A 19,581-nucleotide genomic window follows, 5' to 3' on the forward strand; every position below is an offset into this window, starting at 1 on the left:
CTCCATTCTTTTTCTGTGGCTCGGATCTTGAACTTTCCTTCAATGGGGGGGATTGAGCAGAAATTGGCCTTGAGTACTATCAAGGGCCAGGTGTCGGCCTGATAGATCTTCTTTCAACTGCCTGTGGCCACACACTCCCTGGTGCGTACTTTTCTTCAGGGAGGTCGGCACTTGGCTTCTCCAGTGCGGTCTCCGTTACCATCTTGGGACCTCAGTTTGATGCTCTCAGTCCTCCAGAAGCCTCCTTTTGAGAATCGTCGAGAGATTCTCCTACTAACGCTGTCCCAGAAGGTGGACTTTTTGGTGGCTATCACCTCTGCGCGCAGGGTGTCAGAACTAGCGACGTTGTCCTGTCGCTCACTTTATCTGGTGATTCACAAGGATAAGGTGGTGCTTCACCCCAGTCCGTCATTCCTTCCTAAGGTGGTCTCTAACTTTCATTTGAATAAAGACGTTGTGTTGCCTTCCCTGTGTCCCAGTCCTAAACATCCAAAGAAAATTGCCTTTCATGCCTTGGATGTGGTCTGGGCAATTAGGGTGTACCTGGCAGCTATGGAGTCTTTCAGGAAGTCAGACTTTTATTTATGCTCACAGATGGACCTTTGCAAATTCCTCTGCGACCATTTCCAGATGATCAGACAGACGGTGGTTCAGGCCTATTCCATCAGGGGTCCGGTTCCTCCTTTCCCTGTCGAGGCGCATTCTACTAGGGCACTTAGTGCCTCCTGAACCTTCAATTGGCAAGGGTCAGTGTTTACAAGAGTTTGCAAGGTGGCCACCTGGTCGCTAGTGCACACTTACGAAGTTTTATAAAGTGGATGTGTTGGCATCTGCGGATGCTTCCTTTGGCCACAAGGTTTGGCAGGCTGCTGTTTAGAGGACCTGGTCCTCTTTGAGGGTGTATTGTGTTTTTTTTTTTTTTTTCCAGGTGGGCTCCAGTTGTTTTGGTTGAGCCCCTGTTGCCTGGTTGGCGAATCTTTAGCCTTGGGATATTTTTGCTGTTTCCTATCCCTCATGTTTAACACTGCTTTGGGACGTCCCAATGGTGAAGAATGACAGGAGCTGTCTGTCAATGGACGAAAGAGAAAATGGGATTTTTAACTTACTGTAAAATCCATTTCTCTGATGTTCATTGACGGATGCAGCACCCACCCCTTTGTGAAGTTAGAATTCTCCTGACACTGCTTTTAACAAAACTGAGTGACTGTAGCAGGAAGAGGGAGTATATCACCTGGGACTGCCCATGGGTGTAGCCAGAGACAGAAGTGTTTTTTTTTTTTTTTTTTTCTGCCTAGTGTCCTACTCCTGTAGGGGGCAGCATAACCCAATGGTCAAAAATGACGGGAGCTTTTTATTTCATTGAACATCAGAGAAATGGATTTTACGGTCATTTTAAAAATCCCCATTTTTTTTTTTTTTTTTTTTTTTTTTTAAAACAAGGTATTTGCGCAGCAATTTTTCAAATGTGTTTCTTTGTGGAGAAAAAAAAAACCCCTTTCATGAATTAAAGAACAAACACTAAGGTTACCCCAATTTTTTTATTTATAGAATGTGAAAGATGTTACGCCAAGTAAATGGATACCTAACACGTAACTCTTTAAATTGCGCACTCTAGGAATGGCTCAAACTTCGATACTTAAAAATCTCCATAGGCAATGCTTTAAAAAATGTTTACAGGTTACCAGTTTAGAGTTGCAGAAGAGGTATTGCACTAGAATTATTGCTCTCCCTCCAACTTTCTCAGGGATACCTCACATGTGTGGTTTGAACGCTATATACATTTGCAGACGCAACCTATGTATGCGTTTTTTGTTTTTTTTGTTTTTTTTCTTTATCTTGTAATAGGAATAGGGCATTACAGGTCATCTTTACAGAGAGATCTGGGGACTAAAAGTCCCCAGATCTCTCCTCTTGGCTGGAAAGTCTGAGATTATAAACCAAATCGATCTCTGGTTTTCTAGCTAAAAAATGGCAGTGTTTACATCTTCCAGTGCCAGAAGTGACATCATGAGGTTGCTTCCGGCCTCTGAAGGTCATAGAGATGGCCGAGGACCATCTGGCCCACGGTCAGCTCTATGGTAAACGACCATTGCTGGCCGATTTTATGGCTCCCCGATCGCACAGTCAACCCAGGCGAAGCACTGGAGGGCGGCGAGAGGGGAACATTCCCCTCCCACCACCTGTAAAATCAATTGGCTTAACAGTTGCTATGATTTTTACATTGCAGAGAATAGGCAGCAGAAAAAAAACCTGAATGATGCTTGCACTTGCAGGCATCATTTAGGTTTAACCACTTAAAACCCAGGATGTCCTATGACGTCCACCTAGGGTTAAGTGGTTAAAGTGTATATATATTTTTTAATGTTTTACACAGCTAATACTGTACCTGTGAAAGTGGCCAGCCTAAGTGACCTTGCAGGATTTACTTTTCTGATTAAAGTTCCGCTTTAAGATTTGAAAATAGAAGCTAGAAATTGACTGCCATGTACAACTGCTCCAGATTCTGGCTGTTCCAGTCTTCATAAATTCTTGTAACTATTTTCCGATATCTACAGGAAAGTAAAATGCAATAGTTCTAAATGAATTCAGGTGGACAAAAGCATCTAACATTGGTTCGCAATATGCAGCCTGTCTCTGTATCCTGCAGAATGTTTACTGTGAGGGCCTGTTCGCACTACATGTGGTCCAGTGCGGGTTGTTTTATTTTTTTTCTGCGTTTAAAAATGCATGGAAAGTAGGTTATATGGTTTCCAATGGCATAGTTCACAACAGTGCAGTCAGTCCCAGGGCGTTCCAGTTCCAGAAAAAAAGTAGATTTTTCCTGCACTGCACTGGAACGCAGTAAAACGCATCAAAAATGCACTGAACGCCTCAAACATGCTCCAGACCCCAGTACAGTGGGGGAAAAAAAACAAATCAAGCATCTGGCATGCATCCAGAAATGCATTAAAAATGCACATACAGAAATGCATCCGAAAACAGACCTGGGTCGTGTTTTTGTGGTGCGCAACAGCCCTGAATGATTTAAGGGTTGCATTAAAAAAAATAGCCAGAAGATGGCAGCACTATACTCATTTCTGGCTCTTCAATATAACTTGCCAGTGGATTTTAAACCTCCTAAAAGCATAAGGTTTTACACTGCAATTCTATATAATATACTGTATTTTTGTTTGTTTCTCTAGATGTAGCGCCTTTCATTGAATTTGTTAAGAAAATTCCAGATGGAACGATAGTGTTAATGGCAACCTATGATGATGGAGCATCAAAGTAAGTAAAACAATCTTTCTCATTTGACTCGGATATAACAAATGAAGTTACTGTCCTTGAAAAGTTGCTATAGGAGCACCTGGCAAGTTGAGGGATATAACCATAAACCCACACTAATACTGCATTGTAGCCAACACCATAAGGGGCCTACTCCTCCCTGCTCATCACTGCCCAGATCTGTTTATGGGCCTGTGGAATGTGATTTTCTGGAGGCCACTGATTTCATGGAGCTAGGAATATCTTATAAACACTGAGACATCCATCTGACTGTGATTAGATTAGATCTGGCAAATGGTCCCCTGGAATTGTGCATTGCGGCAGGCAGGGGGATGTGTTAAAAACAAAAACACCCCACACCTGGAAGTCCTGATTTTTTTTTTTTTGGGAGCTGCAGCACTCAATCCAGGTGTCGGATCACACTGTGCAAATTGGCTTGTTAATGTATTGCGCCAAATTCATGACGCATCTGCTCCACTTTTTTGGTTCTGACAATGTGCCAAATTCAGGTAGTTCTAAAATAAGCAACTTTCACATTTGCTTGCGCCAAATTTAAAATAAAAATACCAATAAGTTTGATAATACCAATCATTTGAATCTTATGAAAGTGGAGTGATCGGAAACTGCACTTACTATATCTGGTCTTCCACAGTACGTGAAAACGCAATAGTTTTAGTAAATATAAACTGCTAAATACCTTTTCTCACCAACAGTATATAGCAGTCTTGTGACTTCTTCTTCTAGCAGTGTCTTGTTAAAGTTTGTAGGAAGAGTTTTCATTCTCCTATGATTGTCCTATGAGAATGCAGGACCCCTGACCCTCTGTCTGGACAGTTCTGATTGGCCCTGTGCTCATCACATGCACTCTCCCAAGAGAAAAAAAAAACTCTAGCAATACACACCAAACTGAGCATGTGCAGCTTATCCTCTAGCCTCTAGCCTCTGTACTATCAGGAGATGATTTGGGGACTGTGTAAGAAGGGGAGGATTAGAAGAGACAGGAACAAACAGCCTTTTTACACAATGCAGAGGATTAACTCCTTGGGTTCCCCAGTGAGTATAACGAGCATGCTTTACTGCATATACAAACTGATTTTTACTGCTGTGAGTTTAGTAACCCTTTTTAAGAGCTAATTTGGAGTACAGAGAGAGACCCTGGCACAGATTTTGTGAAAGTGTCTGTCTAACGTGTGTCCTAAAAGCGCAGCTTGTGCCAAATGCAAGTACAAGTTCTAGACCGGTACATGATTTTGTTGGATGCTTATACTCTTGCAAAATCTGTCTGTACCAGTCTTTATGAATTCCCTGGAAAATGTATGTGCAGTATTTTGTGGGACTAGAGAATTCCTTTCTTCTAGCACACCACTGTCTGGCCACTCTGTCACTTAGAGCTCCGTGCAGCTTTCAGCATAAATCTACAAGGCTCCTCTCCACATTATGTTGTACAAGTTTAAATGACAAATATAAAGGATGGTAAAACACATATTATACTTAGCATTTAGCACAATATTTATATATATACAGTATATATAATACATTTTTTATTGTATGTCAAACGCCCTGGCTTTTTTTTTTTTTTTTTTTTTTTTTTTTTTTTTTTTACTTTTGGGATTTCCACCAAATAATATGAATTTTATATACTTTTTTTTTTTTTTTTTTTCCCTGTGATTACTTGACCACTGCGTAAATGTTGTTGTTCCATTTTGCAGACTTAATGATGAAGCGCGGAAACTAATTTCAGAACTTGGAAGTTCAGCTATCAATTCTCTAGCTTTCAGAGATAACTGGGTATTTGTTGGTGGAAAAGGTATTAAGACCAAAAGTCCTTTTGAACAGGTAATAGTCTAATCTTGAAATGTTTTGTGGCTTTATGTGTACCAGTGAAGTTTCAGTGCTATATAGTTTTTACTATTCTAATTATTTCTTATGTATAAAGTGCCATGTATGCAATGCAATAAATGGACTGCCCTCTAAACAAGCAAGACTTCTTCTAGATAAAAGAGGGAAAGGGAAATAAATTATTGCTCATTATTAATGACTAGGGAGTAGAGGAGGCATCTTTGAATAGGTGTGTTTTTTAAAGAGCAATGTAAAGGTACAGGTGTGTCTAGTAAGAAGAGGAGGAACATGGCTAAGAATGAGACCTGCCTGAGGTAGGCCATAGACAGAGCGATTTTCTTTCCTGCAGCCATCACGGATTCCCCCATCAACAGAGTGATGGGGGAATCCCTCCTGTGGAGCCATTGTGTTCTCCTGGAGCAGGAAGCCGTCCTGCCTGGAGAACAGTGATTATGCCTAGCAGCTATAACAGCTGCTGGCAATAATTGCATATAAAATCCGACAGACTGGTTGTACACAAGTTGATTGATCGATCAACTTGGGTCCATTTAGCCTGCCCATACATGGTTTGAATCCCAGTTGGTTCCTGTGGAACCAGCCAAGATTCAAACTGTCTATGGCCAGCTTTAGATAAGTCTTGTATCAATGCAAAGAAAATGAGATGGACAGAAGCAAAAAGGACAGAGCGGAACTGGTGGGGTTTAGACTTGAAGTCCAGAAAATCTCAGGTTAGACCTCTGGCTACATGTACAACTATTTGCAGCATTCCGATACTCAAGGCAGAAGATTCTTCGGTCAAGGGCAGTGTAATTTGGCAGGAGCAGCCTTAAAGGGATTGAAAAGTCTCATGTGTGTGTTTTTTTTTTTTGTTAAGTTAAAAATACCAAACATGTTATACTTACCTGTTCTGTGCAGTGGTTTTGCACAGGGCAGCCCAGATCCTCCTCTTCTCAGGTTCCTCTTTAGTGCTCCTGGCTCCTCCCTCCTTTTGAGTGCCCCCACAGCAACCAGCTTGCTATGGGGGCACCTGGGCTGGACCACAGCTCCGTGTGTCCATTCAGACACAGAGCTGTGGCCTGGCCCCACCCCTTTCTCTCCTTATTGGCTGACTGACTTTGACAGCAGCGGAAGCCAATGGCGTTAAGATAAAAAGCCTTCTATGTGCAGCAGCCTCCCTAATACTCGATCTGTGTCCTGCAATGTGTCCTGCAATGTCCACAAGTGCCTTGGCAGTGTAGGACTTCCCCTCCTGATTGGCTGAGACACAGCAGCAGGGCCCAGCTGCTGTCAATCAAACTTGGCTGATCAGGAGAGAGCGAGAGGGCGGACCCAAACAGCAGCTCAGTATCTGAATGGACACACGGAGCTGCAGCTCTGCTCAGGTGCCCCCATAGCAAGCTGCTTGCTGTGGGGGACACTCAGGAGGGAGGGGCCAGGAGCAGTCACGATGGACCAGAGAAGAGGATCTGGGCTGCTTTGTGCAAATTCACTGCACAGAGGAGGTAAGTAGAACGTGTTTGTTATTTTAATTTAAAAAAATGACTTTACAATCACGTTAAGATAAAAACCTTTTGACTTTACAATCACTTTAAACTGTGCAGATGGTAATGGATTTATGTACTGTGTGGTTAAAAAAGGTCAGGTTGGAAAGGGCCGAGATTAAAAAAAAGAAGGAAGGAGAAACTGATTTAAATTTGTGGAGATTTCTTTGCAAACAGGTTTTGGAGGAGGGTTGGGAGGACATGGGGAAGTTTAGCATTAGAAGGTCATGGTTGGAGAGTAGGAAAAGTAAACTGAGCCATAGAAGTGGAGGAAGGGGACATCACTTTCAATCCTTGTAAAAATGATTGCTAATCAAATGACAAACTAGCCAGGTTTTTTTTTTTTTTTAACCCTTTGACTGTAGGACGAGACAAATTCTTGACATTGAAAGGGTTAAATATTATCCAGATTAGCCATATCTGTGAGTTTATCAAATCTGATGTCAGAAGATCTAATTCCTGGTGTGCACTGCATATATATGGTGGGCTATGAACTCCTTGAGGTCTGATTTGAAGTGTGAGAAAATAATTTATTGGGTACAACACCTTGTACATTTTGGTAGTTTTTAACATTAGTTTACATGTTTATCATTAAAGTAGAACTAAAGGCAAAACATTTTTTTAGATTTTGGATAGAAAAGGGGAAGGCTATAACCCCTGTCAGATTTCTTTTCACCATCTGTGTTCCATTGTAGAGATTTCCCTTCACTTCCTGTCCCATAGCTAAACAGGAAGTGAAAGAAAATCACTGCAAATTAAAGGAATTCCTTGTGGATCCCCAGATAACTAGAACTAGTGTCCCCATTGGAAGATTTCCCCTATATTACTTTTCTGTTGACAACCCAAAATGTGGGATTTTCTTTTTACTTTAACTTTCAATGATAATGGTAAACGGGACAGATTGAAAGGGTGAATCTCCTTAACAGGAGGCACAGACAGCAATAAAAGCTGACAAGTGTGCTAATCTCCCTCCACTCTATTCAAAACGAATTAAAATGTTTTGCCTTTAGTGGAACTTTAAGGAATATTTGTTTATTAAGTCTTTTTATTATACTGCATAGCAGGGTTAGAGACTGGAAATAATCCCCTGGCAATCACTATCTACTGTCAATCAGCTATTCCATTCAGATTCACTTACCACAATGGTGGAAATGTTCATGGGGGTGGTGGGGGTTTACTGTAATGCATATGTGGCATGTGACTGCTGTGAGGGGAAGGGAGTTAAAGTGTTACTAAAACTGGTCTCCCACAGTACACACAACATGGAAATGCAATTATTTTAGTAAATTTAAACTGCTAAATACCTTTTCTCATCAGCAGTATAGAGCAGTCTTGTGACTTCTATCAGTATCTTGTTAAAGCTTTTAGGGAGTGTTTTTTAATTCTTCCCAAATTGTCCCATGAGACTGCATGACCCCTGACCCTCTGGACAGTGCTGATTGGCCCTGTGCTGATCACATGCACTCTCCGAAGGAAAAAAAACTCTCTAGCAATACACACCAAACTGAGCATGTGCAGAGAGTGCCCCCAAGTCTCTACTCTATCAGGAGATGGATTGGGGACTGTTGAAGGGGGAGGATCAGAAGACAGGATCAAACAGCCTTTTTAAACATAGTACAGGATTAACCCCTTAGATTCCACAGTGAGTAGAACAAGCATGCTTTACTGCATATCCAGACTGATTTTACTGTTGTGGGTTTAGTAACACTTTAAGAGAACGTTAATGATGGCTGCTACGGGGAGTTATGTGAACTGTATATAGTATAGTTGATGTTGGGAATGGGGTGAAGTGAATTGTTGGAGGAAGCAAATGGAAACTGAAATAAAACTGTTGCTTTGTTTTAATTCTTTTTGCAGCTGGCACCTACATAGTGCTTCCCATAATGAACCGGTGTATTTTATAATTGTAGTTCAAAGCCTGATTTTTATAATCTGGTGGCTTTGCTTGTTAAATATTGTTAAAACAGGAAAAAAAGCTGTATAACTACTGAAAAGAGTGATGCTTCTGTTAGTAGACATGGGTGAGGGAATCCAAGTTTTCCTAGAGTTACCCTTTACTCCTTTATATAGACTAATTCTGAATTTTATTTTCCTTTTAGCACATCAAGAATAATAAAGACACCAACAAATACGAAGGCTGGCCAGAGGTGGTGGAAATGGAGGGCTGCATTCCTCAGAAGCAGAATGAATAAATGAAGGCAGTAGAACATTTCAATAATGGACTTGAATCAAATGCATCTCAGAATACACACTTTAGTACGCTGAAAGATTTCATCAGTCATTGTTGATGTGAGCATGAGTCTACACTCTGAGTATGAGATTTATTTATTGTTGAAAGAAATAGGTATTTTTGTAAAGACTTAAACTATAGAAGACAAAGAAAGAGAATAGTTTGGAATATGTGCGTTATCCAGGCTGGTGGTGTACATTTAACACCGAATGGACTGTTATACAAGGCATTGAACTGTCACAGTCGCACTATTCGATTTCTTTCTAAAAATAGCTTTTTCCGTTGGGATATATTCCACCAAAGATTTTGAGGAGGTTTTTTTTTTTTTTTCTTTTTGTTTGTTTTTTTTTTTTTTTTTTAAATAGGAATACCGTTGTTTGCACCATAGCTGTTTAATATGTATTTGCTTTTTTTTGTATTTGAGTAGAATTTTAACAAACACGTCTTTGTCTACTGATTTTTTTTTATTTTTTAGTTTCTTTTCTCCTTGTGCATATACAGAACCATTTACTAATGAGGTTTTGTAGTGAACAGCACATCAATGTGCTGGAGATTAGTGAAGATTTAAATGGGTTGTCGTCAATATATCTTCAATGCACTGTTGAAGAATTTATACTATAGGTTTCCTTTTTTTTTTTTCTAGTACATTAGGAAGCACAAGAATTCAATATGTGTGTACAGTGTTTCATGGTTACTTAATATTGAATGTGTGGCAGCCATGGGTTTTTTTTTTTTTTTACAATGCGTTTTATCACACTAAGTGCCCATTCACACTACCACGACTGGTCAGCCTGACATGTCGCGGTCCATTCTGTGCTACGGGAACCGTTTTAAAGGAGCGACTCAAGTCGCTCCCACTTAGAAAGTAGTTCCTGTACTACTTCGGGGCGACATCGGAGCGACTTGCATTGACATTCATTATATGAAGTCCGTGCAAGTCGCGCCGAAGTCGCGGTGCAAGCAACTTCACAGGTCGCCCCCGAAGTCGTGACGCGGTAGTGTGAACCGGCACTAAAGCTCCAGTTTATAAGGAGTGACTTTCTCCCTGCTCACGATCAACCCAATTGCCTGCTAAAACTTTCTTTGGTGTTCCTTAAAAATGTGATTATTACACAGTGTAATATATGATGAAAAGTAGACAGTGTCATCTTCAGGATTTTTGCATCTCCAGCTCCCCTTCACCAAAGACGATAGATTAATCCATGTTTAGACTAGTGCGAACTATATGCAACATTTTTGTTGAAAAACAGGTGGAGAGTACTTATAAAGTGTCAAATTTATAACATCAGTTTTTCTAGATAATGTGTACCTTCATGGCAAAAGTGAAAACACTTGCCCAGAACAGGACTTTGCTAAAGCTGAATCCCATGTATGGCAATTCTTTGTACATAGATACATTGGTCTAGCTTGGACCAATGTAAGCATGTGGGCGTCGTACTGCTAGGATTCCAGTGAAAACTGAAAAACACTCTGGTTGGCACCGCTACTACCTCCATTGTCTTTCAGGTCCAGTGCCAAATGTCTGTCCTGCTGCATTGTGTGAGCTAAAGAGGTCGCTCGCTTGGCACGGGCATCATTCAGGAAACTGTTTTTTTTTCTCTTAATGAATGCAAGAGTGATGTCACAATCTCTATTTATCCATCAGAAAACATTTGCATTAATTGATAGTATGAAGTGTTCTCTGAATGGAGTCTGTATCGAGCGGACCACCTCCTGTATTCACAATGCAGCAGGGCACCCCTCTAGCACAAGAGGTAGAAGCCAGTGGCAATAACTGTAGTAGCGGTGTCTACTACAATGATTTCCAAGAGTCCAAATCAATGCTTCTTATTAAAGACATGGCAAAATCTACATTTCAACTTTTATGAATAGATCACTTTAATATATGTAATTTTTAATATTGGGAATTGACATTTAAAGGGTTACTTTATTTTCCTTTTTCCCTTTTTTAAAGAAGTTATTTACATTTCAGAGTTTTATTTTATTTTGCTAATGAATAGTGACGGTTTCAAGAAATGTGAATCCTAAAATATATTTTGATTTCTTATTTCTATCTCTGTTCCACAAAAAAAAAAATTGTACATGGTTTCCAAAATGCATATAAAACACAAGCATACGTGTATAATCTCCTACTATCATATTCCCAAATTCTAGTGCTCCCTATAATATATATATATATATTTTTTTTTTTTTTTTTTCGCCATTTTATGCATTAATCTACATTTTTTTTTTTTTTTTTTTAATTGGAACAACTTCATGCATTTACAAATAGACACCTTGTTCTGAATGTTGGCACTACGAGCAGATCTATTTCTTCTTGTTAGATGCTGATGGCAACTTTCCCCATACGTGATAACCCATCGTGCTTCAAACCAGTCATTTTCTCTTCCTCAAGTTTGATTGTGAGTGCAAGAAGTTGTTTTAGCTAATACAGGTTTGAGATTTTATTGCGTGAGAGGTCTTGTTCTAATAAATACATGCAAAGTAACATGATGTTGAAAGCCACAAGTTCTATGAATTTAGGAGGAGAACCCTATGCCAGTGTTGTATGACTAGAGCTTTGAAGATCCTGAAAGAATTGGCTCTTCGGAGACCTAAAGGAAGTACTAAGATTCTGCTTGAAAAAGTGTCTACAGAAAGGATTTGTGACTAAGAGTTCAAGGCAGAAAATGGCTAGAAACAGAGTTCATCATCCATAAGGAGGAGAAGGGGCACTGTAATTTGGGAATGTGGCAGCAACAGTAACTTTACTCCATGGCTTTGGGTTTCAGAAAAGCGCACCCGAATGCAGATTAGAATCCAATGTAATAGGACACATCAAGATACCGGTGTACTTAACTAAAGTTTACAGTTCAGAGAACTAATTTAACCTTTCTCTTACTGCTTCACAGTCGCCAAATTTGCTTCTATATGTAAGCCAGGAACAAAAATGAAAGCATTCACTGGCCAGGAGTTTGTATGTTTGCTGGAGCCAATGTAATGGTTACATCAAGGGCAGGACAGGCGTTAAAGCAGAACTAAGTATATACTTTTTTTTTATTGCAAACACTGCAATTGCTCATTAAAAATTAGACATGCATGCAGACTTTCAAAAAAATCCATGTTACCTTTTGCACTATCCATATGCAATCCCCTAGAATCTGTCCCTTAACATTAGGAGGAGGCCCTTAAAGCCCAACTCCATGAATTTTAAAAAATATACCCTTTGATGCGGCTCCTTCTTACACTGCAAGGGTTAAATGCTCAATATGTCTAGGTGCTAGAATAAAGAGAGATTTAGTTCTCTATCAGGGTCAATCTAGAGGTGGGACCAGTCCAGCGCTGCTACCTCTCTAAGCCACTCATGGTCTATGCCCCCCACCTGCTTGCCCCCACCATGTACAGTGCTCGGTTAATTTGACTATATGAGAGACCAACAGACCGCTCCTTTGGCAAGTAGAGGGCAATTCCGAAGCTGGCCAGAAGGTGGTTTGGGTTAATAATAATGCCTGTCCCGTAACCCCTAGACATAATGCTTATGTAATCCTTGTAGTGCAGGGGCCCCACTGCAAGGCTATATATGCAGTTTGGCTTTAAGGTGTTACTAAGTGATGTAGGAATTCCCTCACAAGAATTTCCACGTAAGAACCACTTTCATTCTTCGGAACAGGGTGTGTAATAGGTCAGTTCTTTCCTTGCCTTAATCCCTTTCCACTGTCTTGCTCTTCTATCGGTTTTTACTTGTTTTACTAAAGTTGCTTTTTTGTCAAATGAGAAGGGGAATACAGATTGGCACGGGGAGGGGGCCACATCGTTCTGTGTAGTGATTTAAACTGTCCCGTAATACTCCAAATACAGGAGTAAATGACATAGTATGGGCAGGTGTTGAAAGTCTAATACTTCTGAGCTGTTCAGCCAGCAGTGCTGAAACCAAGAGGCCATAGAGATCCTAGGTTCCTGTAAATAATGACTTATTCTGCTTTTCAATGCCACATACCTGTGAGTTTTGGGTTGTACCCAGGATTTGGGCTATACCTGACCCACATCTCTGCGATAGAAAAAGATCAGAGAGAACGTTTCTTTCACTTGAGCTTTTCCTTTTCAGTAATTACTATGCAGAAGATAAGTTGGAAAGGTCTAACCTGCAGATCTCTGGGTCTACTCTTGGGTCTGTAGTATTTTAAATGACCTTGCTTGGAGGTCCTTCAGGCCTGGATTAAGAGACCACACTGACCCCAGCCACAGAAGTGCTAAAGGGGTTAAAGTAGTGTATCATTACTTTTCATACATAATTGCACAAATGAGACACAAAATAAACTCCCTTTCTTATTAAAATTTATTCAGGAATTAGATCCCAATGGTCGTATGTTCCTATAGTCCACTCCTACTGTGGTCCTATAGATTACCCGCTTCTCTTTGAACTCCCTATTTTTATATAGTTGTCAGAGTGAAGGAAAAGAACATTTGTGTTTACCATATCTGTGAACTTCACAATAAATTAAATTGTTATCCGTTTAAGTCGCCTGTTACCAATAGAACATAGCAACCGTTTCAGTTTGTTCCTTGTCATAATGGCAAAAACATCTTCTCTGTGTTCTTCCTCACTATTTAAAATGTTACAGCGACTAAATTAAACTTTTGTATTCATCCAGAATACTGCACAGTGAGCTCATATTATTATAATTTAGAACAGCCTGTTGCTAGTAAACCTTAGGGGCGCATTCACACCTTTAATGAGCAGTTTTGTACTGTTCTTCCGAATTGGAGCATGTTTAGATTCATGTTTTCAGTGCTGTGTGGTTTGGAAGGATTGTGTTAACGATGTTGGAAATGCTGGCGTTTTTGATAGAAATAGATGGTAACGCATTTCGCACACTTTAAACGTTGCACATTACAAGCACGCCACAATACATTAATAAGTTATAGCGACTATTTTTAAATGCGTAGATATAAATGTACCCTAATGGCGACTGTTTGTTTTTCACTTTCATCCATGCAATAACTTTAACACAAAGGGCTTGATTTACTAAACCTGGCGAGTGTAACATCTGGTGCAGCTCTGCATAGAAACCAATCGGCTTCCATGCTTGTTTGTCAAAGCTTAATTGAGCAAGTGGATTGGCTACCATGCACAGCTACACCAGAGTTTTCAAACACTCTCCAGTTTTAGTAAATCAGCCTCAAAAAGTCTTGTTTTTTAATGTTTAGGCATTAGTAAAATGTAAGTGATATTACTGAATATATACCTTCTAGAAGGTTAACTGGACTGTAAATCTGAACTAATTAAGAAACAAATGTAAAATGTTTTTTTTTTTTGTAAGCAAGTTGCATGTTTACCTGATGATACACTCGCATACAATATAGAACTAATTGTTTTTACAGTGAAAGTTTTGCCGATACTGCTGACATCTTGTTTCCATGTCCATGTTTGGTAAATAGACACTTTTATACTCACTGCTTCTAATTTTAATTCCAGTGATTGCACTATATCATTAGAAGCCATTTTTAGCAAAAATAAATATTTAGTAAAATTTCACTACTGGGCTGTTATTTGTTTGCGTTATACATAATATGAATTTTGTTTTTAATAATTTTATATTCAGTTTTTTTTTTATGATTTTTTTACTGTGCTGCGACGTGTGTGTGTGTGTGTGTGTATGTTGCCACTAAGTGCAAGATTAAAGACTTACAAGAGATAAAAACAATTAATGCTTGTCATGTGGTGTCTGGTCCCAATGGTTGTAGTCATCCTATAAGCTTCACATTAGCCCGTGGAACGCGGAAGCAAAAATGACGTCAACAATGCGGGGCGTAAGTCTGCTCTATTGGCTATCGCACAAGGAGACTTTACTTGTTTTACTAGTTTTTGTATTCAATATCAGTCTACTGGTCGATGTAGTCCCACGGCAGCAGCACACCCTATTATTCCCGCATTTAACCACTTCTGGACTGGAAGGATTTACCTCCTTAATAACCAGGCCATTTTTTGCCATTCAGCACTGCGTTACTTTAACGGGCAATTGCGTGGTCATGCAACACTGTACCCTAATAAAATCCATGTCCTTTTTTTTGTCACAAATGGAGCTTTCTTTTGGTGGTATTTGATCACCTGTGCCATTTTTTTTTTTTTTTAGTTTTTTCTGAATATATGCACTGTTACTGAAATGACACTGACAGGGAAGGGGTTAACCCAGGGGTCAACACCGAGACCTGCAATCCTGAATAGGAGGAACACAGGCACTCTGTATTGATTCCAGAGAGAACAACGGTCTTTTGTATTTACATTTACAACAGCAGACCGCTGCTCTCTCTGAGAGCGGTCGGGGGGTCCCGCGGCAAACGCACATCCGAGCAAGTCTGCCAAAGTATATCTGCGGCGGGCGGTCGGCAAGTGTTTAAACTGCTCTCCAGGGAGCAGTAGGCCAGTAGAAGGAGCAGTGAGCTCTGAGCCTGTAGCCTCCTTGTGGTGTCCTTTCCGCACAGATGATGTCCTTTCCGCTTCCGCGTTCCACGCTGGTTAGCGTGGAGGTTTACTGCTGGACACCCCGTATCCACCAGCCTACAACCTTCTCTTGGTGTGTGGGGATAATGTGAATCTCCTAGGACGACTATAACCATTGGGACCACATACCAACAGGCGCCGGCATGAATTTTCTTATTGGTTTTTCCAAAAAATATAACCATACAAGCAAAAGGTGAATTAAACGTATACATACAGCGTTAAGCTTAGGGATACACATGTAACATAAGACAAAAGATGACCTTAATAGCATAAATGGATCGGGGTCCACACAGTCTGCTTCCTTCTCTCCTCCGGAAGCGAGGGAGGGAGGAAAATGGTATAGTGACATTAAGATAAAGGTCCTGATACATCAAAACTAGGATTTGATGAATAGAAGAAACTCTATACATGTGCTCCAAACTATCAATAACAGTGAACAGAGTGTGTATCCATACCTCCTAATGCCATTGAATAAGTACTATATACTGAGGCCAACAAGAATGTCTTATCCATTTGTAGCGTGTGGAGTGGCGTAGTCCTAGTCTTCTGTATCTATATTTCAAAGGGTAGGTGATTGATCCGTGTTAGTGGAATGTGGAGGTGTTTGGTTTGCATGGGGGGTATGGATCTTGATTGAATACGGTACCACAGGGGGGACTCCCTTTCAGATATGTATGTGCGTTGAATTGTTTGTTTAGGTTACTTTTGAGAAAGGGTTTTCTGCTGTAGAAGGTGAAGGGGAGGGGGAGTTAGAGGATGGGATGTGGGTGAGGGGTTGGGGGACTGTAGGTAGGGGAAGGAAAATGGGGAGAGAAAAAAGGGGGGTACTGAAGAAGAGCGAGTAGAGGCGATCTGTGTATTGAGTAAGATTAAGCCCTATCTATGTCTTGTCAAGTTATGAAGTTTTGGAAAAGAAAACAGTCTGCTCAATTATCAGCAAATTTAGATGGCGAGTCTTTAGCTATTGCGATTAATTCTTCCATTTCAGCAATTTTGTGTATATGTTTGGACCATGCTGAGAGGGGTGGAGTTTGGTCTGTGCCCCAAAGTACTGGAATACACATTTTGGCAGCATTTACCAGCAGCATAGCTAGTGATTTAAAGTATTTAGGGGGAAGGGATATATAATAGTGGAGCAGGTATTGCGTATGTGTGAAATCGAATGCAAGTTTGGTTATGTGAGATCTTCTCATGGACCTTTCCCCAAAATACTTGTACGAATGGGCATTCCCACCATATATGTAAAAAGGAGCCGATTGTTTGGTGGCAATGCCAGCATTGATTGGAGGTAGCATGGTTGAATTTATGGAGGAGAGCAGGGGTTCTATACCAGCGAGAGAGAACTTTTATAGCTGTTTTTCTGGATAGAGACGTTTATGGAGCCTCTGTGTGTAGTGTTGTGTATTCGTTCCCACTGCTTGTCAGTAAGATCAATTTGAAGGTATTTTCTCAACCCAGTAGATGTTATCCCAAAGTAAATTGTGAACTGTGGAGATTGTGTTGTTGAGAATTGGCGGACGTTCATAAGCGTTCAAAAGGGTGTTAGTGATTGGGGTCACGCCTGAATTCCTAAGTGCCTTATAAAAATGGCTTAGTTGCATATAGGACCAGGCGTTCATGCGTGAGTTGGGACATTTTTCTGTTAGTTTGCTTAGCTGGAGGAGTTGTCCAGAAAGGGTGATTTGGTGCAACCTAGGGCTATGAAGATCTCTGGGGAAGATGTCTCCAGATAGTCCAGGCGGGAAGTCTGGATTCATCTGGATGGGTGTCATTGGACCCGGAGTGTTGGACAATGTAAATTTGGAGCAGGTGCTTTTAAAACTGAGAATTGTTGGGCCTGTAAGTGGGTGATCAGTGAGAGATTTGGGTATATGAACAGTTTGTACTGATGGGGAAGGGTGTGAAGGAATCTTCCAATGCAATCCAATCTTTTGTTTGGGCATGAATGTTCCAGTCTTCTACATGCGTTAACTGGCATGCCCAGTAATAATAATGCATGTCTGAAAGTGCGATCTCCCCCCTTTTTTGTGTTTCGGTAGCGCCAGTTGGGACTGATTCTGGGGCGTTTGCGATTCCAAAGGAAGTTGGAGCAGATATGTCTAATTGATTTCAAGAAGGGCATTGGCAGTAATAGGTATGGTTAAGAAGATGTATAGTATATTGGGCAGAATGTTCATTTTTCAGGATCGCTACTCTCCCAAACCAAGAGAATGAGGGGTTCCTCCACTTTTTTAGGTCTTCGGTAATATTGTGCAAGAGAGGGACATAATTTTTAAGGTATAAGTCTTGTAGTTTGGAAGGTAAGTGGATCCCTAAGTATACAATGTTGTGTGTTTGTTTTGTTTTTTTTTTTTTTTTTATATATCTCTTGTAAGTCTTTTTAATCTTGCAGAATAAATATATACATTTTTATGTCACACTTAGTGGCACTTTCCACATGTTGTACAAAGCTCCTGCCCACATTCTGAGGATGGCTGCCTTATTCTAAGTGCATATTCCCATCTGCTTGAACAGCAGACTTTTACTATACCTATTTCAAACAGTATTTTTGGTCAGAGACCTTTTGACATTCAGAGCGCCAGAATCTTACTTTATTTTTCATGTGTGTAATTATTATATATATGAAATGCACTTACCGGCCACTTTATTGGGTACACCTAGTAGTGAGTTGGACCCCCTTTATCCTTCAGAACTGCATTCATTCTTTGTGGCATAGATTTAACAAGGTGTTAGAAACCTCTCTCATATTGACATGATAGCATCACGCAGTTGCTGCCGATTTGTCTGCTGCACATCCATGATGCAAATCTGCCATTCCACCACATCCCAAAGGTGCTCTTTTGGATTGAGATCTGATGACTGTGGAGGCCATTTGGAGTACAGTGACCTCATTGTCATGTTCAAGAAACTAATTTGAGATGATTTGAGCTTTGTGACATGGTGCATTATCTTACTGGAAGTAGCCATCAGAAGATGGGTACACTGTAGTCCTAAAGGGATGGGCATGGTCAGCAATGATGCTCAGGTAGGCCATTACGTTTAAACAATGCTCAATTGATCTAAAGGGGCAAGAAGTGTGCCAAGAAAATATCCCCCCCCACAGCATTACATCACCAGCCTCAACCATTGATACAAGGCGGGATGAATTCAAGTTTTCATGTTGTTTATGCCAAATTCTAACCCTACCATCTGAATGTCATGGCTGGAATCAAGACTCATCAGACCATGCAAGGTTTTTCCAATCTTCTATTGGTGAGCCTGTGTGAATTGTACTCTGATTCCAGTTCTTAGCTGACAGTGGCACCCAGTGGTCTTCTGCTGCTTTAGCCCATCTTTTTCAATATGCAATGTGTTGTGCTTTCAGAAAGGATATTCTGCATACCTTGGTTGTAACGAGTGGTTGTTATCTCAAACCAGTCTGCACATTCTCCTCTGACAAGGCATTTGGTCCACACAACTGCCGCTTACTGGAGGTTTTCTCTTTTTTTCCTGGTCATTCCCTGTAAACCCTAGAGATGGTTGTGTGAAAATCCCAGTAGATCAGCAGGTTTTAAAATACTCAGACCAGCCTGTCTGGCACCAGCAACCATGCCAGGTTCAAAGTCACTTAAATCCCCTCTCTTCCCCATTCTGATGCTTGGTTTGAACTTCAGCAAGTCATCTTCACCATGTCTAGATGCCTATATGAATTTAGTTGCTACTATATGATTGACTGATTTGTAATTTGTTGTTACCAAGCAATTGAACAGGTGTACTTAAAGTTGCCGGTGAGTATGTGAAAATAGACTCACTCACACTCTCTCTCTCTCTCTCTATATATATATATATATATATATTTTGGGATGCTGGCCCTTTGCAGCTGTAACAGCTTCAACTTCTGTGAAGGCTGTCCTCAAGGTTTAGGAGTGTGTATATGGGAATGTTTGACCATTCTTCCAGAAATGCATTTGTGAAGTAAGGCCTGGCTTGCAGTCTCAGTTCTAATTCATCCCAAAGGTATTCTATCAGGTTGAGGTCATGACTCTGTGCAGGCTAGACAAGTTCCTCCACCCCAAACTCGCTCATCCATGTCTTTATGGACCTTGCTTTGTGCACTGGTCCAAATCATTAGGTGGAGGTGGGATTATGGTATGAAGTTGTTTTTTTTATCGGGGATTGGGCTTGGCCCCTTGGTTCCAGTGAAGGGAACTCTTAAGGCGTCAGCATACAAGACATTTTGGACAATT

The 19,581-nt window shown here is 40.6% G+C and overlaps 1 protein-coding gene across 1 annotated transcript in view; it reads left to right on the forward strand.

Annotated features, from left to right (window-relative positions):
* FAM3C (FAM3 metabolism regulating signaling molecule C) overlaps positions 1-9,208 on the forward strand; it is a 103,664-nt gene extending 94,456 nt beyond the window's left edge. Inside the window, exons 8-10 of the mRNA XM_082256069.1 lie at positions 3,183-3,267; positions 4,974-5,100; positions 8,744-9,208. Of these exons, the coding sequence (XP_082112195.1) occupies positions 3,183-3,267; positions 4,974-5,100; positions 8,744-8,836 (305 nt within the window). The 3' untranslated portion in view covers positions 8,837-9,208. The remainder of the gene's footprint in view (positions 1-3,182; positions 3,268-4,973; positions 5,101-8,743) is intronic.
* The last annotated feature ends 10,373 nt before the right edge of the window (positions 9,209-19,581 follow it).

This window comes from Pelophylax lessonae, assembly GCF_965119305.1.
Source record: "Pelophylax lessonae genome assembly, chromosome: 4".
Classification (NCBI taxonomy): domain Eukaryota; kingdom Metazoa; phylum Chordata; class Amphibia; order Anura; family Ranidae; genus Pelophylax; species Pelophylax lessonae.